Source organism: Neofelis nebulosa, chromosome 4, assembly GCF_028018385.1.
Source record: "Neofelis nebulosa isolate mNeoNeb1 chromosome 4, mNeoNeb1.pri, whole genome shotgun sequence".
NCBI classification, from domain to species: Eukaryota; Metazoa; Chordata; class Mammalia; order Carnivora; family Felidae; genus Neofelis; species Neofelis nebulosa.
Genome location: NC_080785.1, coordinates 132,593,746 through 132,619,581, shown reverse-complemented (window position 1 = coordinate 132,619,581; position 25,836 = coordinate 132,593,746). Strand labels below are relative to the sequence as shown.

The following is a 25,836-nucleotide window of genomic DNA, read 5'->3' as shown; positions in this document are numbered from 1 at the left end:
CCATTTAAAAATTATATATATATTTATTTATTTATTTACTTTAGAATGTATTTATTTATTTACTTTTGTAATGGGCAGAGAGAGAGGGAGACAGAATCCCAAGCAGCCTCTGCCCTGTCAGCACAGAGCCCAGTGTGGGGCTCGAACCCACAAACCGTGAGATCGTGACCTGAGCCGAAATCAAGAGTCAGATGCTGAACCTTAGACTGAGGCTCCCTGGTGCCCCAAAATTGTTTAAAATTTTAAACACTTTAAGGAGAAAAAGTAATGCATTGAGGAACATCTCAACCAAGAGACCGCGGAAGTATTTATCACAGAAGTGTATCATGCTCTTGTGCTTGGCTAGCTCCCTTGAGTGCTGTCTTGGATATTTTTGTCTTTTTTTTTTTTTGCTATTTTTCCCTTATACTGAAATTATCTTTGGGGCAGGAGCTTTCCCTGTGATTTCTTCGAAGTCAAACTTCGTAACTTTTTCCTATGTGACATTCATTCATTAAGCTGCACACAAAAATTGTTAGAAAGCTTCTCAAACTTTTGGAGTCCCTGCTGGGGAAGGATTGGGTAAATGGGCAGGCGGATCCTCTGTTGGTGGGAGTATCAGTAAAATAGGCTTTTTGCAGGGAATTGGGTAGCATCTATCCAAGTGTAAAATAGGCATTCTCCTTGTCCAGCTGACTTCTACCTTAAAGATTCACCCCTTCTGAACTGCATGTAATGGCGTAAAATATTCATGTATGCAAGAATATACACTTTTGCCTTGCTTATAATAATGAAAATTGGGAACCACCTGAATGTCCTTAAATCTGGGAATGGTAAAAAAAATATTAATGGCATTGAATACTAGGTAGCTGCTTTAAAAGAAAGAGAGATAGATCTAGGTGTGTTGACGTGGAAAACTGTCTAATATTATTTTAGAAAGGCAAACTGCAGAAACATATGCATCACACAACCAGGTGTTTGTTTTAAATGCATATATTATATATATGTGACTATATTTTTTATGTAATTCTATTTGAATTAGCCTGGAACTATAGAAAATGTGTGTAATTTTAAAATTGATTACTTCTAGAGAGTAGAAATAAAAGAGAAGAATGAGATAGGGCGGGTTTTTGTTCTAGATTTTTGTCTTTACTGTTTTAAGATTTTTAAAATGAGCTTGTTTTATCATTGTGTAATTAACAACCTGGTCATATTGCCAAAGTCTGGGTGACATTTCTGTCTAAATATGTGAAGGAAGCATGTCGCGTGTTGCATGTCATGCTGTGTGCCATTATTTTTCTTTAGGAGGTCAGTTCTTCCTTGAGAGCTCTCCTTTGCTCTGCATCTGTAATGTAAGGTTTTTCTACAGTTCCAAAGAAAAAGCTGAGGTAATGGAGCAGTGACAATAGCGCATCGCTGAGTTTGCATGAAGGTGACTCAGATTTCAGCCCTTGAGAGACTTGATCACCATGTGTGGTGATGGACTGCATTTCGTTTACGATAATACAGTCCATTCTTTTGAGATATAAATAATAGCACAGCTCATTGGACAGGAGGGCATAGCCGGGCAGTTCCACGGGTGTCATAAGCGTGTAAACTAAGCCAGTGATTTTATATCGTTCTAACAAACGTGTTAATAGCATGATAAAACGAAGGCCCTTGGATTGTTTTGGTGGTGGTGCCTACTCAACCTTCCCACATTCAGGACGACATAAAGCTGTAACTGGCTTTCACGAATGCAGTATAGGTTTGATATTGCGCTTTTTATTAACTGTGACACTGTGGATTATGGCACTTTAAATGAGAACAGGAATTCTCTCTTTTTGAAACATGAATTAATAAAACTCTTACTCTCGGGAGAAGTTCTTTTCATGGCCTTCTTCATTTGTTTTTGTTGTGGTTGCCCTCGTCTCCTGTCCCTTTGTTAGACAGACAGATACACACACACACACTTCATACTCATCAATACTTGCTACTAGAATTGAACAATTTTGTTTAAAAATTGTTTTTAATCTTTATTTTTGAGAGAGAGAGAGAGACAAGAGTACAAGCAGGGGAGGCACAGAGACAGAAGGAGGCACAGAATCCAAAGCAGACTCCAGGCTCTGAGCTGTCAGCCCAGAACCCGATATGGGGCTTGAACTCACGAACCATGAGATCAAGACCGGAGCCGAAGTCGGAGCCTTAACTGACTGAGCCACCCAGGCGCCCCAACAATTTTGTTTTTAAAGGACACTTTTGCATTTCAGAAGAGGATATTTAACTTGGGCCATGCATCGAACCTTCTTTAGCGGGTGAACTTGACACTCCCAGCATGTAGTCATTGTCTGTCTTTGTGCATTTTGTTCCTTCCTCTTAAGGGATGCTTCGTCCACCTGTGAGGTGGCAGTAGTGACACCTGCCCCACAGAGCATTGAGTCATTGTTACCGTTGCACCGGGTGGGATGAGAAAGTGATTGCTAGGGGCTGGTTGCTCTGCACGGGAGTGGGTTGTAACGGTTGGCTGGTTGTTACATAGGAGACTGAGATGAGGGACCCTGAGCTTGACTCCTCCTGGGGGTACTTAACCTTCACAGATAATGAGCACTTCAGGATAGTTCACATCAATTCGGTATTTGAACAGATATTTATTAAACATCTTGTATAAGTAATGTATCGTATTAAGCAAAGGAGGAGCTATGAATCCTAGTTTAGTAGGTTCTAATGAAATGTAAACACCCTAAACAGGTGTGCTTCTTTATGTAACAAACAAGGCTTATATCCTGTGGGTCACTGTAGGTCGCTGTGCAATGCGTAGATACAAATGTGGATGTTAAAATAATCAGTCACCCTTTCCTCTAAAGTTAAGTAAAGATGCCATCTGCTTCCACATACTAACATTTAATTGTAACATAGAGCCCAGAGAGAAATGTTAACAGCTATTTTCCATTCCTTGCGATTGGGAAGACATCTAAGAGAATCCATTCATTTGCAGTTCTTTTATATCACAGGTTCCTTTTCTAAACTAGAGTTTGTATTCTTTTAAACACAAATTAGTCATAATCAGGCATAACTAAAATCAACCATATAGTTCTTGTTGGATAAAAAGTTCCTAATACATGAAGATTAATGAATAATTCCCCCTTTATAGCTATGGAAATACATTTGTACATACAAATGCATATATTCATATATATTTAAGTGTGTAATATTTTATAATAAATACATATTTATAACACACTGATATATATATATATATATATATATATATATATTTATAAAAGAAATCAAATCTTATATCAGAGTTTTTAATAGCTAGCAGTAGTAAGCAACTTTGGTTAATTTTAAAAGAAAAGAAATATATAGACAGGATATCGGGATGCCTGCAGAGGTAGGTGGGAGAACCAGGCTTGGAGTTGTGTGGACAGGACCAGAACCTCAAACCCTACAACAGAATTGGTCTGGGGGCGACTGCTGGAGGCTGCTGCATTCCTCCTCTTCCACGAAGAGCCCCATCTTCTCACAGCATGACCATCCCCAGCTGTGCCTGCTACCTCTCTCCCAGCACCTCAGTCCAGTGCAGGCACATTTGACTGGTGGATCCTAAGTCATGGGTTCATGCTGTGCCGCAAGGGAGGTTAGAAGAGAAGGACCTAACCCTACCCACTTCATTAGTTAGAGACTAGGACTGCAGGCTAAAATAAAATAAAATAAAATAGGCAAATTGTTATTGTAATGGTCATATCACAAACTTTGGAAATGAGAAGAGATGAAAATGTCATCATATTCCATTGTTCTGACATAAAGCTCTTTTAAAATAAAATTTTCTTGGGGTGCCTCGGTGGCTTAGTCAGTTAAACGTCCGACTTCAGCTCAGGTCATGGTCTAACACTCTGTGAGTTCGAGCCCCGCGTCAGGCTCTGTGCTTACAGCTCAGAGCCTGGAGCCTGTTTCGGATCCTGTGGCTCCCCCTCTCTCTGCCCCTCCCCTGCTCATGCTCTGTCTCTCTCTGTCTCAAAAATAAATAAAAATAAAATAAAATAAAATAAAATAAAATAAAATTTTCTTGAAACTAATATAACACTGTATGTTAATTAACTGGAATTAAAATTAAAATTTAAAATAATAAATAAATAAATAAATAAATAAATAAAAGCAAAAAAGATTAAAATACAATTTTCTTAATCTTTTCCTGCCCTTCCAATTTGTTTTTATGCCAGTGTGATAATAGCTTATATGCTTTTACTGCATTTTATTTTTAATATCATGTTTTTATATTGCTGCATATTCTCCATATATATCATTGTTAATAATTACATAGTAATTCAAATGAATGTACCTACTTTGCCATTTTTTCTAATGTTGGAAGTTGCCAATACTTTTTTTTTTTTTTTATGATGAAAACTGCTGGCAAAGGTGTTCATAGCTGAAGTTCTGTCATCTGGATGTTGGGGGTTAAGAACCCAGAGAGAAATCTTATAAGGTATTTCGATGTGAAATTTTATAGGTTCACAATTGATTGAGTTAAATTTGAGGCTGTTTGAACTTTTAAAACTTTTTTTTTTAAGTTTATGTATTTGTTTTAGTAATCTCTGCACCTAGTGTGGGGCTTGAACTCACAACCCCGAGATCAAGAGTCTCATGTCCTTCTGAGTGAGCCAGCCAGACATAGGCAAGCTATGTTTGTTAAGCAAACATTTACTAAATAGCACTGCTTTTAAATTTAATATTAGGATTACAAATACATGACCTAATAATAAATATCCTGTATCTGGACTAAGTAATTTGATGTGCATGGTAATAAGCTGTGGCTTATTGTGTCTTGCGACTATAAACACTTGCCTCGAATTATTGTTTAAAGTAAAACCTTTCAGTTTCATCAGGATCACATATGTTGGAATGATGCTCTCCTTATTTCGTGAATGTTCTGAGTCAATTACAGTATGTACAAGTGGATTATTTTGCTTTATTTAAAAAAATTATTTATTTAAATTCAAGTCAGTTAACATAAAATGTAGTATTGGTTTCAGGAGTAGAACCCAGTGATCCGTCACTTACATATAACACCCAGTGCTTATCCCAACAAGTGCCCTCCTTAATGCCGAATTAAATGGTATTATCATAAAATGATACCATAGTTGATTAGCCAGCCTCCTTGGTAAATCTTTCAAATCTGCCATCTTCAATCTTTAGAAGACTTGCTCTTTCTTGTGAGTTTCTTTTATCACTGTTTGTTCATTTGGGATATGTTTATTACATGTCTCATGCATGTCAGACACTGTGCTAAGTACTAGAGTACAAGAACAAGAAGGAAGTCTATTCTCTCAAGGGGCTTCCTTCAAGTAGGTTAGGGTATATAGTTTGAGAACTCATGTCTGAAAAATTCTCAGATATTATTCACTATTTTTGCCTTTGAAATAGGATATTTGATTTGATACATTTTTTTGTTTCTTTTTGTTTCTTTTTCTTTTGCTTTTCCTTTCCTTCCCTGCTTTTTTCTTTTCTTTTCTTTTCTTCTCTTCTCTTCTCTTCTCTTCTCTTCTCTTCTCTTCTCTTCTCTTCTCTTCTCTTCTCTTCTCTTTTCTTTTCTTTTCTTACCATTGTTAACCCTTGAACCCAGTCTAGGTTGTAATGCTTTCTTGGGGGAGGGTGGTTGCATTTATGGTATGATATAGAAAAGACATTGGATTAGCAAAAGTAGAAAGATTGGGGGGAAGCACAGGACTTTTCAGCATTAAGTGTCTCTTTATAGCACATTCCTTGTATTCCTCATGTTGATGATTCCATTTCTACTCCCTTGGTACCTAGCAAAGGGCTAATTGTAGCTTCAAGTGTTCTTGAATGGGGATCCTACAACATGTAATTAGAGTCCGGAGTAAAATGTAATTTAAATCAATAATCCAAATCTGAGCTCGACTTCCACAGATTGAATTAAGTGTAATCTTGCAGGATCTTAGTGGGTAGGTTAGCAAGTATGTCTTCTGTTTTAGAGATATGTATAAATCCCACTTTTTGAACATGGTAACTTTCACTCTAGTTGTGCTAACATTGCCTGGAGGCCGCATTACAATTCTCCTTTGACCGGTAGAAAGATAAATACCATAATGCTGTCAGGATTTGTCTCCCACTATGGGATAATTTGTGATTTCTTTTTCTTTCCTTTGCTCATCTTTATTCTTTAAATTTTCTTCAACCACATACATTGCATTTTTAATAAGAAAAGTCATAGCATTTTTGTTCTGTCCCTAGGCTTGAGAATGATAATAAATTTAATAAAACTCCCTCAGTGAATTTTCTCTGGTGCATTCCTTTTCATGGTGACAGTTTTGGTGGTCTTTAAATAAGCGTATTTGCCATATTACTTGTTGCAGGACATTGATCACTCCTGAGTAGTGAAGCTCTGATGCACCCTGGATATTTTGGTTGGTTTGGAGCCCAACAAACTAAAGTTTAGATATTCACTATATGAGAGCAAGCAGGTGACATAGGACTGGTTAGTTAACCTCTCTGCTTTTGTTTCCCTCATCTGGAGACCAGACGAGTGAGAGCACTTAACCTCTCTTGTGCACATCAAATGAGATTAATGTATTTAAAGGCCTGAGTATTATGCCTGCTATAGAAGAAATGCTCATTAGAAGTTAATTTCCTTCCCTAATTACTTTTCTCTAAACAGAGAGTGAACATTGTGTTATAACTCGTTCTCATACCCTCCAATGACCATGTTGAACATGGAAAATAATATTGCTTATTGTTAAGTCAAGAATCATGCTCTGTCTAAAGGAAAAGAAGCCAAAAATATTGTATCATCAATCCTTTTATTACACACTTTTCCTTAATCATTTCTATTATTTGGAGAACGCACTCTCTCTCGCACACACATACTATTTTATATTAAAGGTGTAACTAACTGCATCATCACTCCATATTTTAAGGCCAACAGAAAGAGAAGGGAACGCTCCCATTTGGTCACCGCAATGCATTTCCTAGAGTGCTAATTAGATAAAACATGTAATACAAAGAAGCTTCAGTTTGGCAGTTGAAACTTGTCATTTTGCTGTAAGAAAGAGTCCTTTTAAGGTCATTTAGGTCTGCCCAATTTGTCTGTTGTAGACGTCACTTGAGACTGAAACTTTGTGGGAAGAGTATTGTTTAATTAGTGCTATTTCTACAGTTTTAGGTTTTTTTTGTTTTCTGCGTAGTTTGTAGATTTCTTTTTTTAATATAAATGATGGGAAGGCAGATAGCAAAATAAAAGTTGATCTAGAATCTTTAAGACCACGGAGAATTTGTCACTGAAGTCATCAGGATTATTTTATGAAAACACGCAAGGCCACATTTGTGTGTGTGTATGTGTGGTTGTCTAAGAACTAATTCTACTCTTTTCTTTTTTTATAACTATTATGGAAAATTTCTAATATAATATGATATTGGGAAGAATCATCCAGTGTGACTCCTTCTCCTCCATTCTTCAGCTTTAACTGTTACCAGGATTGCTATGCTTCCCTTTATACTTTGAAAAGCAGTAAGAAAATAAAGTCCGTATCATATGCAAAATGATAAATTAATGGCTGTTCAAAGTTCTTAAAATATATTGAAAAAGATGTATAATATAATATGCAGCCATGGAAAAGGAGGAGATCTTGCCAACTGTGACAACACGGATGGACCTAGAAGGTATTATGCCAAGTGAAATAAGTCAGAGAGAGGAAGACAGGTATCGTACGGTTTTGCCCATATGTAGAATCTAAAAAACCCAACAGATGAATAAACAAACCAAAGAATCAGATATCTAAATAGAGAACAAATTGGTGGTTGCGAGAAGGGAGGGAGTGGGGACAGGGGCAAAATGGGTGAAGGGTAGAGAGAGATACAGGATCGAAGTATTTCAGTGAATAAGTCAGAGGTATAAAAGGCTCAGCCTTGGGAATATAATCAATGATATTACCATAGGGGCTGTATGATGACAGAGGGTAGCTATACTTGCAGCGAGGGTAGTAGAACATATAGACTTGTCTGATCACTGTGTTGTACACCTGAAACTCATGTAACATTGTGTGTCAACTACACTCAAATAAAAATACTTAAAAAACTCCACCCGCTCCTCACAAAATAGGAAAAAAAGAAAAAGAAAAAGATATTTCCTCTCTTCAGATGTGGAAAATGAGGGGCACATGGGTGGCTCAGTCAGTTGAGTGTCTGACTCTTGATTTCAGCTCAGGTCATGATCTCACAGTTGTGGGTTCAAGCCCTGTGTCGGGCTCCGTGCTGAGAATGGAGCCTGCTTAAGAATCCCTCTTGCTCCCTCTGCCCCTCTTCCCTGCTCGTGCACGTGTGTGCATGCTCTCTCGTTCTTAAAAAAAAAAAAAAGGTAGAAAATGAAGAGATGAAGAACTATGCTTGTTTTGCTATTGACGCTTTGGGACAGGAAGGAGAATTGATGTGAAGCGCTCCAGAACTAAGCATTAGTGAATGGCTTTATTTGCAAGTACTTGTTCGGTATTTTATTGGACAGAGGGGACTTGTAAGTGACACTCACTCCCTGATATCGACAGTGCACTCAGAGTTCATGTTCAGAAACACCAAAGCAGGTTCCCAATGTGCTTTTGAATAATTGGAATCATTCACATTTGTTCTGCGTAACTTTAGGGCACAGTTTATTGTTGTGTTGAATTGATCATTCTCCATTTACCAGCATAACTTTTCCTTCCCACGTTACTTTCAGAAGTCAAGTTGATATGAAGGGTTTTGAATTAAGCTATTGACTGTGATGACATTTCCTCCTCCTTCCAGTTAACTAAGAAGGTGTCCTTTGCGTGTCAAGACAGGATATGAAGTGCCCCTTGCCTAACTGTGAAGCCCAGATACAAGGAGGAAGCCCATCAATGGTTCGTGGGGTATCTGTGCCCTTCCTGTGCCTTGAGTGGTTTCATTGCCTTTTTCTAAAACTACTCCCTGCAGGCTTGGTGTGGGCAATTGACACCACATGTTCTCACTGTGGATGTGGGAGCCAGGTAATTCTCTCTTGTGCGGAGCTGTGTACCATGTGCAACATCATCCCTCCTCTGTACCCACTAGATGTCAGCAGCAGCTCCTGCCCCCAAGAACCCCCCCCCCCCCGTCGCCCCCCCCCCCCAGCTGTGACAACCAGAAAATGTTCCGTGCAGGGCAAAATCGCCCCTGGGTGAGAACTGCTGTTTTATGTGTGGGTTTCTTTCTTCACACACTCACCCTAACCCTATACCTGTAAGCTCCTTGAGGACAGGAATGAGGGATTTTCATTCCTATCGAGGGCTTTTTTTCTGTCTACTGCATATAATATACAGGGTTTGGGGGACTGATTGAACCATCGCTTTTTGTTTTTGTTTTTATCCTGACTATATAGTGCACTGGGTCTTTTTACAGAAGAGTGATCTGCACATTTCTCTTCTTCTCTATTTTGATAATGGTTTATAATTAGGTGTATGGCAACTGGCATTTCCATAACACAGTGGCCTATTTTCTTTCTCATAAAAGAATGACTATATCATACAATAGTTTAATCTTTCCTTTAAAAACCCCATGATACTTAGATGCTTTTGGTTAACAAAATTCCTTTTGAATCTGGAAGACTCTGTTTGCCCACCAACCCCCCCCCAGCCCCTCCCCCACCAAAAAAAGAGAAAAGAAAAAGTAAGAAAAAGCCGTCAACTCTTAAATTATCCAACGTCCTGAGGCATTTTTCCCATAACAAATGTTCACTGTAAGTTTCTCTGTTGTAAAGTCCTGTCTTCTTTGACCCACTGCTGGCCTGAGTGCCTGTTTCTGTTCACTTAGGGATTGAGTAGAGCTTTGGTTTAAATGATCCGTGTCCACCCAGGTGAAGATCAAATATTAATGAGAGGCTTGTTCATAACAAAAGTGTGAAAGAAAACAAATACACAAAAGAATTATTATAGAGGCTCTCTGTACAGAATCAAAACCAGAAATCCTATGTTGAAGTGTAAATTCTAGAGATCACTCATAACATGGCAGTGTTTCATATAGTGGCTGGGAGCAAGCCTCAGTTTTCTCATCCCTTAAATGGGAGTAATGACAGCTCCTACCTCTTAGCGTCGTAGTGAAGATGACATGACCACGTCCATTGAAAACTTTTAGAACTACCTGGCACATAGTAAGTGCTAGTAATTACTTCATTTCCACTTTTTAATTCTTTATCCTTATTATAAGAAATCCCAGTATATTCCCATTTTCTTACATCTCTTAGAATTCTCACCTTTCTTCCCCAAAGAAGTATTTTGTCTTTTTCATCTTTACTCCTTTTATCCATTGTTTTTGTCACACACAAAAATCCAAATGGGACTATCCCATTTTTTGGTTTTGCAATAGCATGTCTTACCCTTATAAATTTGTATGTATTTATAGCATATTTAAAATCCCTCTGAGAGTTTGCTTTGAACAGTGTGATGAGTCATTTTTTTTGCAAGTGTTTTTAGTGGATAAAAACAAAACTCCTCCTAAATATATTTATGGGGTGCCTGGGTGGCTCAGTTGGTTAAGCGTCCAACTCTTAGATTTTGGCTCAGGTCACGATCTCACAGTCCGTGTGATCAAGCCCCACATCAGGCTCTGTGCTGACAGCGCACTTAAAAAAAAAGTCTTTATAAACTTAAGCTTCAGTTGCTTGTGTTTTTTTTATATGACATAAATGTAGATCATTGGCCATTTTGTTTGAAAGAGGTAGTTCTGCTTTTGATCTGAAAAGGTCAATATGAGTTCACTTTTATACCCTCTGCACAAATAAAAAATGTTTCATTCATGGCTAAAATATACATTCCTGCTTCGATTGGTGAGAACACTCCATGGGACCCAAATTACTTTGTGAATAAAATGTGTCTCTGCGAGTTGGTCAGGCTGACACCACCACAGAGGAATGGCGTGGACCATATCGAACCCATAATCGGTTCACAAAACATAAAATCAGCTCTTTGAGAAGCAAGTTCAGGCGTAAGTCCAGAATAACAAGCAAAAAAGCAGACATTTATGCTTATGGTAGGTTGATGGATTAACCACCTGCTTGCTTAGTAAATGTGTTGCCATCAGACTTGCCTTCTTATAGGAAAGATAAAAATGAATATAAAGAAAATATCTAATACATAAATATGTATGCTGTATGTGAGTGTGTATAGATTGTTTCAAACTCATATAAAAGCAGGGAGAATAATATAATGAGCCCCCCAAGTCCTCATCACCAGGCTTGAACAGTGACAACTCAGGGCTCAACTTGTTTCATGTGCATACCTCCCTCTCACTTGTAAATCCTAGACAGAATTTCTTCTTCAACTGTTTTCTTTTGTGAGACCTAGGAAAAATGCATCCTCAGAAGGTTTGCATGCACTTTTCAGGAGTGTCCAGGTTCCCTGAAGCCCCCTTTAAGAATCAGTGCCTGGGTTAGCTCCTTTGGAAGTGAGAGAATTTCACAAAAGCCTTCCAGAAGACACCCCCTGCCAGCAAGTGCCCCCAGGCACTAAGATTGTTTTTTACCCACTTTTATCCATAGTATCTGTGATACCTGAGTCAGCTAAAGAGAAGAGAAAAGGATGCCTGGAGGAGGCCGAACATCCTCTCCAGCCCCACTCTCCTCTGCCCTCTCTACTCCTTCAAGGTGTCCTTTACTTTTTTTTTTTTTTTTTTTTTTGAGATGTATCATCTAAATGACCTAACACTGGTCAACTTGAATGTGAAAGCAAAAATTCCAGGGCTAACGATAATAGAGAACAGTATGTATGTATGTATGTATGTATGTATGTGTGTGTGTATGTATGTATGTATGTATGTATTTATTTATTTATTTATTGAGGATTTCTTATGTGCTAAGCATTTTTTGGGCATTTCGTCACTTAAACTAATCAATCTTAGCAACTACCCGGTGGGTATCCATGATCCCACCTTTGCAAATAGAAAACTAAGATTCAGAGCATCTAAGCCACTTGGCTAGGATTTTAACTCAGGTCTATTTGAAATCCCAGCTAAATATTTTTTTTTTTCCCCAGCTCAATATTAACAGTACTAGATCAGTTCTCTCCACTGTACTCTGACAGCTGGCCATACACTTAGCTTATGGGCCCCAAGTCTATATGGGATACTTTATGATGTATGCATTGTTGATAATAACTTCTTGATGCTGGTGTGAGACTTTTCAGAGCATTGTGCAAGATATTTTCTGCTTTTGTTAGTTCGTTAATAGACGTGCTGTTCTTAAATTTGATGTAAGCCCAGGAGAAACCGAAGAAAAGATCCAGTAACACGTGTCTCCCATGCAACTGCATCTTAATATTTGAGGCCAAGGCATCATCATTTCTCATAAACGTGGCCACAGGAGCCTCCGAACTGTTTCCCCTGTGTCCGTTCCTAGCTTCTCTCTACATCAGCCCCAGAGTGATGTGTTACGAACGTTCGTCAGATCATGTCACTTCTCTGCTTAGAACCTTCCAAAGAAAGGATTCTTCTAAGTAGCAGAGAAGAAAACTCATATTCCTTACAGAGCCTACAAGGCCTCATACACCTGGCCACGGCTGGCTGTCGCAGTTCACACGCTGACCGGCCTGCCTGATGATAGCACCGCCCTGATTATTGTTACCGACGTTCTTGTTTCTCCCATCTGCCAAGCTGCTTCCCACCTCGGGGTCCCAGCTTGCTGGGTTCTCCACATCCCTGGCTTCTTCATATCCCTCAGTCTTCTTCAGTTGGAATGTCGGCACCACGGAAACTTTGTTTTATTGTTTGCTCCAAATAACTCCAAAATAACTTTGTTTTATTGTTTGCATTGCACTGAGTCACTGTATGAAATCCTTTCTTTGTTGATTTGTTTCCTTCCCGTTTGTCTGTGCTTCCCCAACTTAAACAGGCTCTTTTGTGGGTCCAGGAGCCCAGATGTAGTTGCTGCTCTCCATACACTCAGTGCCTGTGTACCTGCTGGTTAAGTGAAGTTGGTAAAGGGGGGGCCTGCAAAGCGCTCAGCACAGGGCCCAGCATGCTCCAGAGAGCTCCTGCGGGGGGTTGTTCGTTCCAACCTGGGTTTTCATCATCCCATAATCTAGGCAACAAGTTTCAGGAATTACCCGAGACAATGCAGCTCCTCAAAAACCGGGAGACCCGTCGAGTCTCATGATACGGACCCTGAAGTCTGTGTTATTACGAGGCGGCAACTTTTTGCCAGTTTTCAGCCCGTGTGGACTTGACCTTCAAACCGGCAGCCTTCAGCTCTCATTTCTGACTGACCTTTTGCTTAAGCCCAGGGCAATGTTTTCATCTCTGACAAACTTGACCACTGCCAGTTTCTTAGGAGCGCCGGCCCTTATGAAAAGGAGTTTTGCTGCCTGTGCCATAATGATCTCTAATACCCGATAAACTGCAAACAATGGGGGCATTTTGGGGGGGAAATACTAAAACAAAAAGGCGTCTGCAGTTCTGAGGCAGTGCTAAACTGGGGCAGATGGAAAAGTTCTAGCACGTGGAATGCTGCTCTCACAACTCCCATTGGGAGGGGGAGAAGTGGACAGTCCTTACAATGGGCTATTATTAGGGGACCATTGAACCACGTAATCGCAGCCCTTTACAAAACCATAAAAATATGTCAAATATCATACAAACTCAAAAACGGTCTGGGCTTGAATGTTGGACTAAAACTGTCATAAATAACGGGGTCCTCTTAATCTGATCAAGTATTTAAAGGAAAAATTGGAATGAGGCAGATTTCATTCCTTATATAACAGCTTTGTGGGTTTATTTATTGTTTGCAAAGTTTTCAGGAGAGGGATTCTGCCTGAATATATCTTTATTTGTCCAGACCTACAGAATTGAGTTTCTGTGGAATCTGTAGGTTTTTTTTTTTTTTTGATTACAAAATTAGTGTCATGTAGATGATATAGAAAATATGGGGGGTGGGGGGGACCAATAAAGTAAAAGTTCCCTCCAATTTCATCACCTCAGAACAGTTATTGTTAAGTTTGCTGAATGATCGGTAATTGGTCTTTTTTTGCCTCTGCAGATGTATAAGTAATATTTTGAAGCCGGTGTAGGATCACGGTGTATGTAGCGTTTCTAAGTTGCTTTGCCATTCTGAGCGTCCCCTCTAATTAAATAGGTTTGTAAAGCAGGGATTTTAATGACTGCATTGTATCCATCTGTGTGCAGTGGTTCTCGACTGGGGGCAGTTTTGCCCCCCAGAGGATGTCTGGAAAGTCTGATGACATATTTGCTTGTCACTACGGGTGTTGCGGGGAAGGCGCTGCTGGCATCTATTGGGTAGAGGCCAAGGATGCTGCTGATTGTCGTACAGTGCACAGGACAGCCCTGTAACAGAGAAGTGTCTGGCCCTCGGGTCAACAGGGCCAAGGTCGGGGGAACCCTGAACGTAGGTGGCGGCCTTGTAATTAATTTAATCCATTGCCTATTAGATTTTTGTTTTCTTTTACTTGTTGGTTTGTTTGTTTTACTAGATGTAAGGTTGGCAAACTTCCTATAAAGGACCACAGATGAAATATTCTAGGTTTTGGGAGATAAAAGGTCTGTTGCTCAATTGTGCCATAGTACTGTTGTAACTCGAAAGCAGTCACAGACTATTGGGCTTTAAGGTAGTAATTTGACCATTCCCACGATGGTTAATGCTCTGATGGACGTTACATCCATTGTACCTAATCTTAAATCTTGCTTATATCTGTTGATTTCCGTAGAAAAGTGCTTGATTGTTTAATTACTGGATGGATGTGCATGTACCTTTTAAAAGTTTACATCATTTTATTTTATGTATTAAGGTTATACCAATTGACTTTTTATTCTCTCCCACATCATTTAAGATTGTTCATTTAATGTGGCTCTGTAAGCACACATATGCCACCCATTCCATCTGATTTGGAACAACGCCCAGGAATGTGAAGTGTTTAAAGGGCTCACAGTTCATGTGCCTTCAGAAGTCAGGTAGATGAGTGAGTGGAGCAGGCCACACATCAGTGTGGGTACAAGGAGTGGTGGAATGGTGGCCAAATGAAGAGCCCGTAGCTCATCCCAAGAGGGAAGCTGCCACTCAACTCTGTCCAGTGCTGGCCCGTGTGCTTTAACATCGCTAGATCTCCTGATTGATCCAGAGAAACTAGAGATCCAAAACTTGGTTGAAAATTCCTAACTTTTAATTAACTGACTGCACAGAATGGTTTGCCATACCTGTGGACTGTGCCCATGGGCGACCTGTTTGGGGACCTTTGTTTTCATGGTGACTCATTGTGGGGTCTATAGTTTAGACATGGACGCAGGTATCCAGGCTCATGGCCATTTCTCCTAGACTCTCAGGACCCCAGGCCTCATAGATGAGAGTTATAAGAATTGGCAGTCTCAGGGAAGATGCTGAACAGAAAAGGGAGCTTTAACTTTATCTCTCAGAGTGGGGAGGCAGACTCTGAATCACATGCTGGCCTGGAGACATAGTTCCTCCAGAGCTTTCTGAATTAGGAAGAGCCAGCACTTGTCACTTCTCCATTTCCTCAGGACATTTCTGGAGGCTGTCAGAATCCTAGCCTCCAGATACTACGGTGCCCTACACAATCTGACTCCTTGCCCTTAGCACCTCTTCCCCCCAACGTCCATGGGCTCCATTCATTCACCGATTGACCAGATACTTGTTGAGTCCCTACTGTGTGCCAGGCCATGTTCTGCACAAAGTAGAGCTGGGTACGGGGGTCAGGAGCACTGGCAGGGTATGGGTTGAGAATTTAAATAAACCCTTAGGATGGTTGTGGGAGACAAGAGCAGACAGGTCATGATTCCAGGGTGGAGTGGGCAGGGATCTTCAGACTTTGACGTGCATAAGAATCTGCCTGGTTAGCTTGTTAAAACATGGATTTCTGGTCCCCACTGAAAGAGTCACACTCATTAGGTGTGGGGTGGGACCCAAGACTGAATTTCTAACAAGTACAATGAATGGCACTGGTTAAGGACTTGTAGGCCATTGTAAGAACATTTTTCTTCCCCTCAAGAGATAAATAGGGAGCCATTCCAGAGTTGTTTCCCCCCACCCCCAGGGTAGTGACATGATCTGACATATTTTACAAGGATCACTCTAATCAGTGTCTTCAACATAGACTAAAAGAGGGCATAGACAGAGAAGCCAGGAGAGACTCTCACTACTCCAAGTGAGAAATGATGATGGCGTGGATCAGATGGTAACAATACACACGGTGAAAATCAATTAAATTCTGGATATATTCTGAGAAAGGAGCCAATGCTTCTTTTTTTTTTTAAGTTTGTTTGTTTGTTTGTTTGTTTATTTATTTATTTATTTATTTATTTATTTATTTATTTATTTTGAGAGAAAGAGAGTGTATGATAGAGCGGGGTAGGGGCACAGAGAGAATCCCAAGCAGGCTCTGCACTGCCAGTGCAGAGCCTGATGCGGGGCTTGAACCCATGAACTGTGGGATCAGGACCTGAGCCCACACCAAGAGTCACATGCTTAACTGACTGAGCCACCCAGGTGCCCTGGGAGCCAGTACTTCTTTATAGATTGGATAGAGGGTGTGAAGAACAGGGTCAAAGATGACCAAGGTTTTTGAATGAACAACTAGATTGAACCATATGAAGGCCACTTTTTTGATCTACAGGGGACAAAAAGGTAATTTCCTATGTTTCAACCTAAAGGATAGAGTTTTCAACTCTAGAAGGATAGAGTTGCCATCTACTAAGGTGGAGAAGACTTTGGAGGAGCTGGTTTGGAGGGGATGATGACCATGTGAGGTTTGAGATGTCTGCAGTCTTCCGGATGGGGCTGTGGGGTAGGCAGGTGGAGGTGAATCTGGAGTTCAGGGACACCTGGAGACTGATATAGATCACCAGGGCTGTGCATTTCCATAGAGAAAATCAAGCTCTGAGCATTGAGACACTCTGATGCTTAGGAGAAGACAGAACCGGCCAAGGAGACTAAAAAGAAATATTACAAGAGGTAAGAGGAGGGGTGCCTGGGTGGCTCAGTTAAACATCCGACTTGGGCTCAGGGTTTGTGATTTGAGCCCTGCGTCAGATTTTCTGCTGTCAGCACACAGCCAACTTGGGATCCTCTGTCTCCCTCTGTCTCTGCTCCTCCCCCACTTGTGCATGCTCTCTCTCTCTCTCTCTCTCAAAAATGAACATTTAAAAGAAAAGAGGTAAGAGGAAAACCAGATGCAGGTGGTAGATTAGAAGCCAAGTGAAGTAGGTATATTAAGAGCCTCTTGCTGTTCCTTGAGCAGGCCCGGCTTGTTCATACCTGAGGACTTTTGCACTTTGCTGGGATGTTCTTCCCACCAATCTGCCTCGTTCATCTCCTCCCCAACTTCAGGCCTGTGCTTAACTGTCGCCTTCTCTCTAGAACCTCCCTGAACAGCCTGTGTAAGAGTAGGGCAGTTGTCTGGCATCTGGTTGGTACTCAAGCAATATGTATTGAATGAATCATGAACATGTAACTTTCCTGGGAGCAGAAGTCCAGGTGAGCACGTATCACAGCCTTGCACTCCAGGTGTATGTAGCATAGTCCGTGGACCAGTAGGGTGGGCATCCCCTGGGAGCTTATTATAAATGCAGGATCTTGGGTCCCACCCCAGACCTACAGAGTCACACTGTATTTAACAAGATCCCGGGTGATTTATGTACACGTTAAGGTTTGCACTCAAACCTATATTTAGTTCTTTCTGTATACAGCACAAAGGCAATTGGGTATAGTTTCAGACAGCAATGACCCAAAATAAAAGGTTAAAACTATCAACATAAGGTTTCTTCTGTAGTTGTTTCTGTATTCTATCAGTTGCCATCATATGATTTTTATTTTTTTTTCTTATTATTTTTTAAATCTTAAAAAAAAAATTTTTAATGTTTATTTTTGAGAGAGACAGAGACAGAATAGAATGCAAGTGGGTTAGGGTCAGAGAGAGAAGGAGACAGAATCGGAAGCAGGCTCCAGGCTCCAAGCTGTCAGCACAGAGCCCAACGTGGGGCTTGAACTCACGAGCTGTGAGATCATGACCCTGAGCTGAAGTCGGGCGCTCAACTGACTGAGCCACCCAGGCGCCCTGATTTTTTTTTTTATAAAGACTGCATGAAGAGGCTTTCAAGAATATTTAATGTGGTTATGCAAGTGACTTCTTAGTTTTATTTTTAAATGGCCTCAGCTTGGAGTGAATATAAAATGCACAGTGTCTGGTTACAGGGTAGAGATTTTTGAGTGAATGAATGTTAATTCTGTTCAGTATACGTTTTAAAATTTGGTATTTAGTATGACATATCCATGCATAATGGCTGATACAATCTTTATAGTACAGGAACTGTAAATGCATAGTTTTGTATGAAGGTGAGTAATAGATTAAGTTTATTGGGCTTTGCTGCTTCTCTCATAGGACTTTGATTCTAAAAGTTGTGTTTTTATTTTGGGATTATAAATACTCTGCAGACAGTCGGCTACCAGTCTTAAATCTCATATTTCTATTTGGCTGAGATAAAAACTTGATGTTCTTTTTATACTCAGACCTTTGGCATGTTTTAGTCTGGGAGGGAAGAAAAAACAATGTATATAGTAGGAGTTTACTTATAAATACTCTATTTTTTCCCCTGGGGCTACTAAATATTGTTTGTCCTAACCCCAAAGCATGCCTACCTTGTGGTTTATAATAAGCATACTGTTTTATAGGTCATCAGCTAAGGGAGGAAGACCTGTTAGGCATTTTTGGTAAAGTTGGTCTAGTTTATTCTATTAAAACATCAACATTTTAGAAAAATAGATTTGCTGTCCTCTCCTTTTGTACACATTTCTTTAAAAACTTTTTTTTTATGTGTATTTATTTTTGAAGGAGAGAGAGACAGAGTGTGAGCGGGGAAGGGCAGAGAGAGAGGGAGACACAGAATCCGAAGCGGGCTCCAGGCTCTGAGCTGTCAGCACAGAGCCCGACGCGGGGCGTGAATCCACGAACTGTGAGATCACGACCTGAGCCGAAGTTAGACGCTTAACCGACTGAGCCACCCAGGCACCCCAACCTTTTGTACACAATTCTAACTCATTTCTCTGAATTCAGAAGCCTAGATCCTGCAAAGTGATGTGATGGGAAGTGGTGTGAAAGTATAGAGGCCAGAGAAACTGGATATAAATTCGTACATATTTGAGCGTGTACACACAGAGTATGTGAGTGCGTGGGTTTACATTGTTTTATCTTCCCCTGTTAGCTCAGTTAAAGCCCTAGATTAAAATTCATCAACAGTCAAGGGTGTTTGTATGGTTTGCCACTGGCGACAGAATGCGGAAGACCTTGGTTGAATGTCCAGCCTTGGCAGGTCTTACAACCTTCTTTTCAGAGTTTCTGTCTGTCTTTAAAATGGGGAATCATTGAGTGCACCCGGTGTTCCTTTCCGGCTGCTTGTCCAGTTTAGACGATATTTGGAGAAACCACCGCAAAATTGTATATACATATACTATATTTCAAAAGTCCCCTCGTTCTTTCCTTCTTAAAACTTGTATTTCATCAGAAAAGCTGAATTCCAGTTAGATGAAACTTTCTTAACAGAGCAGAGGTTGGCATTTTCCGTAAAAATCCAGAGAGTAGGTATTTTAGGGTTTGGGGGCCAGGCAGGCTCTGTTGTGACTACTCATCTCTGCCACTGCGGTGTGAAAGCAGCCATGGGCAATATGCAAATGAATGGGCATGGCTGTGTGCCAAGAAAACTTTATTTATGGACACTGAAATTTGGATTTCATATCATTTTCGTGTATCATGAAATCTTCTTCTTCTGCTTCTTTTCCAACCATTGAAAAACGTAAAATGTGTTCTTAGTTGACAGGCCAGACCAAAATAAGGAGCAGACCCAGCCGGCCTGGTGGGCAGACTCCCGGGCTAGGGAAAGGGGCTTGGGCTCGTCAGCCTTAGTCCCTTGTCTGTCTCCTTTACGGAAGCCACCTTTGTTTTTGCTTCTTGTTTGCATCTCATTTTGATTCTTTTCTCTCTTAGGTCAGGATTCATATCCTCATGTTTATTTTCTGTGAAGAATCCCCTTGTACAGACTGTACAGAATAGATGACTGTTGGAGAAAGTGTATTTTGGGCTTGAGTCCTCTTTCGTGGCATAATTGGCACAATTCGTATAATTGTGGGACTGAAAAGAACCGTGTGCCTTTCAAATGTGACCCTGGACAAGTCTTCTCCCAAGTCATTTAAGAAAGCTAGCTTTGTCAGTTCTGCCATGTTTATCAGGGATGGTGACTGCTTAGTTGACCATCTCTATAAATTGTCATTTTAAAAACTAGTGTAAAAGAATGGTGGTTTGGAGGCCGTAGTGGATAGCAGTTGATGGAGTTACAATCCCTTTACTGTTCCTTAAACTTGCTAAGCAGCGGGGCACATTTTCTCCCTAAACATAAAATAAGAAATCTGCACTTTGTGTTGAAAAAGTGTGTGTTGAATCTGCACGTGTTGAAAAAAAAAAAAGATTATGAACTAAAAGGATTGCAGGAATCTTCCCTCAACTTGATTATTTACATTCTGGTTTACAAATCATAGAGGGAATAGAAGACCAGTGGGAATTGTTTCTTTCCCTCCAGTGAATTCTTTTGTCGGTCAAGATGGTAGTTTTCTCTAGGTACCATCTCACACTGATGTGCTCCACAATCTTTTTCAAATGAAACTGGTGGAAAATAACCTGTCATTGTCACCTAGGAAGTGGCACAGCAAAAGTGTGACAGTTAGAAGGTGATCCATTCCACCTCTCTTGGTATCAATTCAGGATCTGAAGGAAGAACAGAAGAAGCACAAAAAGAGTGTAGCAGTAACAAGGAAGAAGAATTTCAAAGCCTTTGGAGTTTTGCACTTTAACGTGATAGCTAACATCCTTTATTTATATGAAACATCCCTTATATCAACAAAAGAGTATCTTTTGAGAGAGTATGAAGTATTCTAGCTTTATTCTGTGGTCTGTGCTTCAAATGCTCAGCAATACCTAACTTGACTCTCCAAATTCATTAACTTGGGGAGGGTTAGTCTGAAGGTCACCAGCGTGCAAAAATTATCAGGCAGTCATACAGATGTTTACTGCTGCATATATGTTTTCATTTGTATGCTTGCTTGATTATTGAAAAATTAACAAAAGGGAAGTCTGAGGAGCTATGATTTAGGATGGTTTTGTTTATATGGCTTTTAAAATTGTCACAGGACCTTAGAGCCTCATAATATTGCTTTGAGAAGGTTCGAGGGTTCAGGTACTCGTGAACCTGTGTTCTAGATCAGCAGGTCTCAAAGTTGATCAGAGAGCCCTGGGGGACTCCAGGACCCTTGTAGTGATTTTGCCAGGTCACAACTACTGTCTTCATAATACTAGATTATTTTCCTTTTTTTCATGCCCCTCTTGCGATTTTACAGAAGAGTTTTACAAAAGCTTCGTGTGTGTTAAAATGTCATTGTTCTGAAGACCAGTGGAATGTACGGCAGCGTGTCATATTGCGCTTTAAGATTTTTTTGCTTTAATTCCTAATATGGTAAGCACCGATAGCTAGGACTCACATAAATACTCCCAATTAGAACGGTTTGAAACAGTCTTAAGACAAAAAACGTTTGAGAACTGCAATGTTTCAGCTATGTTTCTAAGCCCGTCAGACGTGTGTTCATTTAATGCGGAAATACCTCTATCATGCAGGCTCTGTTCTCATCCCTATTGAGCACGTGGGGAGATGAGAGCCTGGAAATGTTCATGACTTGCAGAGGGTCATCTAAACAGTTAAGTTGCAAAGCCACAATTCGAATGCAGGTTTTGAATTCTTAACTCTGCTGCTCGGCATGCTGTCTCTCAGGGAAGCAAAGGAAATGCCTGGATTTCGACAGTAACTTGTCCTCAGAACCTAGGCCACCCCCAGGGAATGTAGATAGGAAGATTATCCTTAAGGGTGGTGTGAGGCAGAGACCACATTCTAGTGGCTTCTGGACTGAGTCCAGCCCACAGATGTGCTTAACTTGTCTTATGCAGTGTGAAAGTCAAACAACTGGATGTCAGTTTTTTAACCTGGGAGTTTTAACTTCAAAAAGAAGTTTACATTGCCTAGCTACATCTCAGAATTGGAAGATCTCGACTGGATTGATGTACCCATGTGGCCACCGTCAACCACGTTTCATGTCAGCCATTTCTTTTAGATGAGACGTGTGTGTTCCAGTTAGGCACAGACCTCACTACTCCCTATTAACCCTAGAGCTCATGTTCCTCATTTATGTTACCTGTTTCCAGTGTTTGGAGACAGTTGGAGATGTTCTGCGTCCTGCATAGTGTGTATAGCTAGTCTGTTCTCAACTTATTTGGAAACTAAAATGACGCTGACCGTGAAGGGACAGAGTACATTCAACTCCGATCACCTCAACCTGGGTATTAGGAAAGAGCTTACTGGCAATGCTGAATAGAGAGCAGGTCGCTTCCTTTCTCACTAAAGCATAAAATTCTAATTCATTAAAGAATAAGGATCTGCCAGTGAATTAACATTTATTTTTAAATGTGTAGCCCTTTCTTTGTCTAAGTGTAATAGTGAAATAAGCACATTACACGCATTGCCCTCATTTTATGTTTATTTTAGTAATGTCTGTTGTCCTCATCATTATCGTGTCTGGACCCTTTCATAAACTTAAAATGTCTCTGTGAACCTCTGTGTGCATGTTAGATCAGTCATTTGAAAACTCTCTGAGGTTGTCAACGTAAAGAACTTCCATTTTCCTGGGCATTTGGACAGCATTACTGAATTTCAAATTTTTATGCTTTAAATATCTCCCCATTTCAGCAGTTAATATTAACCATTTATCACAATTTTTAGGTATTTATTTCTTTGCCTTTTTCTTCTTTTGTCTCACCCCAGACTACAAGCTTCATGAAGCTGGTAGTCAGATCTATTTGTTCTCAACGTATATTCCGTGTCTCACACGGTGTTTAGCACATACTAACAGTAAATAATGGAGCAAATAAATGAGTAAAGATATAAGTACATCGGTCATGTATATGATAACTCTTACTCTTCTCTATCCCTAAGAGTTATAATAAGAGTTTTGCTAAACACTTTCATGCTTCCCACCTTGGTGAAATTGGAGAGACGTTTATTTCTTACTCTTCACGTAAATATACATCCAGCCCCGTGTGTGTGTATGTTTTTCCTGTTCTGCTTAGGGTAGTTTCCCTTCTTCCTGATTTTAAAGTCAGTAGGAGAGTTACATATCCATGCAACTAAGAATAAGATGCACACTGAGACTAGGATATAGGATGAGGCCATTGAACTTGAAAGTGCAGCACAGAGACTCCTCCAGAGACGCTCTTCCTGCAGTTGCCAGTTAGAGAGTTATGTGGCCATTAGAAAGTCTCGTGTGTAATAGTAGCTTTTAGGCAGTGTCTTCTCCAAAGGGGGCATCTAGCTCTTAACCTATTGCTGAAAGAGAAATACCATTGTCTATTAATACTACTGGAACTAAAGATGAATAGTGAATCGGCCTTGATCTGACAGTGAGTTTGACTTTGATAGCTCATCACTTAAAAAGGTTCTTTTATAGTTATGAAAAAAGCATGACGTCAAGCCAGGGGGAAAAATTGATATAAATATTGAAGACCAAGCTCGTTGAGCTTTCAAAAAAAAGAAAGAAAAAAAAAAGCCCCTTGTGCGAATGGGTTTTTTTTTTTTTTTACACGCATAACTAATTAGCTTAGGTTATTATAAGCAGGGCTGCTGTGATAAAGTTTCCGGTGGTGTCTCGGGATACCTTGTTTATAGTGCCTTCTCTATGCCAGTCAGTCTTCGAATCGGCATTACAGAAAGTAGAGGGAGTGAATAGCCTACCGTTTCTCGTTGGATTGGGGCCACCTAAAGTGTTGTTATGCTGGAAATGCTAGAATATAATCACTATCAGGTGAGCTTTACTCTTATTCATATTTAGTGTCTGATGCAGTGCAGTAAATTGAGTAATTCACCTTTTCATTTTATTGTACTCTTTCCAGTAAGTGCAAGTCTGCTAGTTTAATGCTATTTACTGCTTGTTACTATAAGAAGTAATTCAATGAGGTTTTGAACAAAGTAAATATTAGTAGGGTTTTTTTTTCCCCCTAGTGCCTGGCTGTGCTCTCTCCATCAGCTCCTGTTTGGAGCTCATAAGATCAAATTGTATTTATCAAGGAAAAAGTAACTTTAAATTGACTATCACTGATTTTTTTAAAGCCATTTTTAATCCTGTATTGTTTATAAGAAAGGAGAAAAAATATCCTGGTGCCTTAATAGCCATGCCTTTAAAAACACATACATGTAAGTGTGAGGTGTTTGAAAGAAACTGCTTAATGTTGAGTTCAAGATCTTAATTAAAATGTTGAATAATCATGTCCAAATGAAAGTGGGAGGAATTAATCTACAACTAGTTGATTTAATCATCAGAATGTTTCTGTTTATTTTCTACAACCGTTTTACAGCTGGTTCTTAAGGAGGTTTTTGTTGTTGTTTTTAAACAGAAAGCTGTTCTCTTTGCCAAGGAAAGTAAAATAAATTGTGATGCTCCTTTTTCTGGATTGTTTTGATCTCAGTAAGCGCTTCCAGTTGTGTTGGGAAAAGTTTTGCCCTACAGATGCTTGCAAATTTTAAATTCTTAGACATGAGCAGAAGGGCACAAGGTTTCCAAGAGATGTGCAGCTAATTAGCAGGGAAATAAAACAGGGCAAAGTATTACCCCAAATCCTGAGAGTTAGACTTTAAACTTCAGTACTATCAAAATCCATTAGCACAGTGCCTGGTACATAAACAGGGGCTTAATAATTTATTCTGTTGGTGGACTGGCCAGTCTCATGTTTGTGCCTGAGAAAAGAGCCGACCGAAACTCACGAATAACGGCGCTGTCTTCTCTTCCCTCCGTGGCTATGTTCAGGTGCAGACCCACCTCGAAAACCCCACCAAGTACCACATACAGCAAGCCCAAAGGCAGCAGGTAAAGCAGTACCTTTCTACCACTTTAGCAAATAAACATGCCAACCAAGTCCTGAGCTTGCCATGTCCAAACCAGCCTGGCGATCATGTCATGCCACCAGTGCCGGGGAGCAGCGCACCCAACAGCCCCATGGCTATGCTCACACTTAACTCCAACTGTGAAAAAGAGGTAATTCATGTCTCCTCCCCTCTCCTGTCTTCTTACACTAAATGAATGTCTGTTGGATATTATTCCCACACTTGACTGTGGACTCTGTAGTCTGTCTGCGGGGCCACACGCACTGGCCTTTGTCCCAGTTTCTGCTATGTGGCTGCCGCTCTCCGGCTTCTTTCTCACCATCACCGGGTTATTGGGTTATGGCTCAGGACGGGACACCTGGCCGCTCCCGAGTGGGACGTGGAGGTGAGGACACTTTCTCTCCCACCCTGTTTCCGCTCCGTTAGCTGAGCGCTCTCTTCTCTTCAATGCCTTTCCATTTACAAAGCAGTGAAAATGCAGAGAGAGGAGAAGGCAAGGTGGAGAAGGAAAAACAAAAATAGAAAAGGTGTGGGACAGGCGGTTTAGAAGTTCCGCTTGTTGTGAATGCCTGGAATAGTATTTTTATTTCTCCCTGAGTTGAAGAGGAAAAAAAAAAAAAAGCACAGAATGTGCGTGGATGGATTTGAATAATGTAGCACATGAGAATTTAACAGAGAAGCAAAGGTTTAATTGCTAGATAAATTCCGTTTCATAATAAGATTGCCGCTGCCGTGAAATCTGCTTTTGTAAAGGCTGGATTGGAGACAAGATTCAAAACACACCTCAAGCTAATTGTTGCATCAAAATTTGAAGCATAAAAATACCTGAGAGGAGAGTTGTGATTCAATGCCTGTTATTTCCAAATTACGAGATGATAAGCCTCATTTTAATGGAGT

The 25,836-nt window shown here is 40.2% G+C and overlaps 1 protein-coding gene across 10 annotated transcripts in view; it reads left to right on the top strand.

Moving 5' to 3' along the window:
- MITF (melanocyte inducing transcription factor) overlaps window positions 1–25,836 on the top strand; it is a 223,516-nt gene that overhangs the window by 164,418 nt on the left and 33,262 nt on the right. For 8 of the 10 annotated variants that reach the window (XM_058728819.1, XM_058728818.1, XM_058728821.1 and 5 more), the window contains exon 3: window positions 24,863–25,090. In XM_058728819.1, the coding sequence (XP_058584802.1) occupies window positions 24,863–25,090 (228 nt within the window). Of the gene's footprint in view, window positions 1–21,200; window positions 23,864–24,862; window positions 25,091–25,836 lie in introns of those variants that run through there. The other 2 variants (XM_058728826.1, XM_058728827.1) reach the window with 2 other exon arrangements.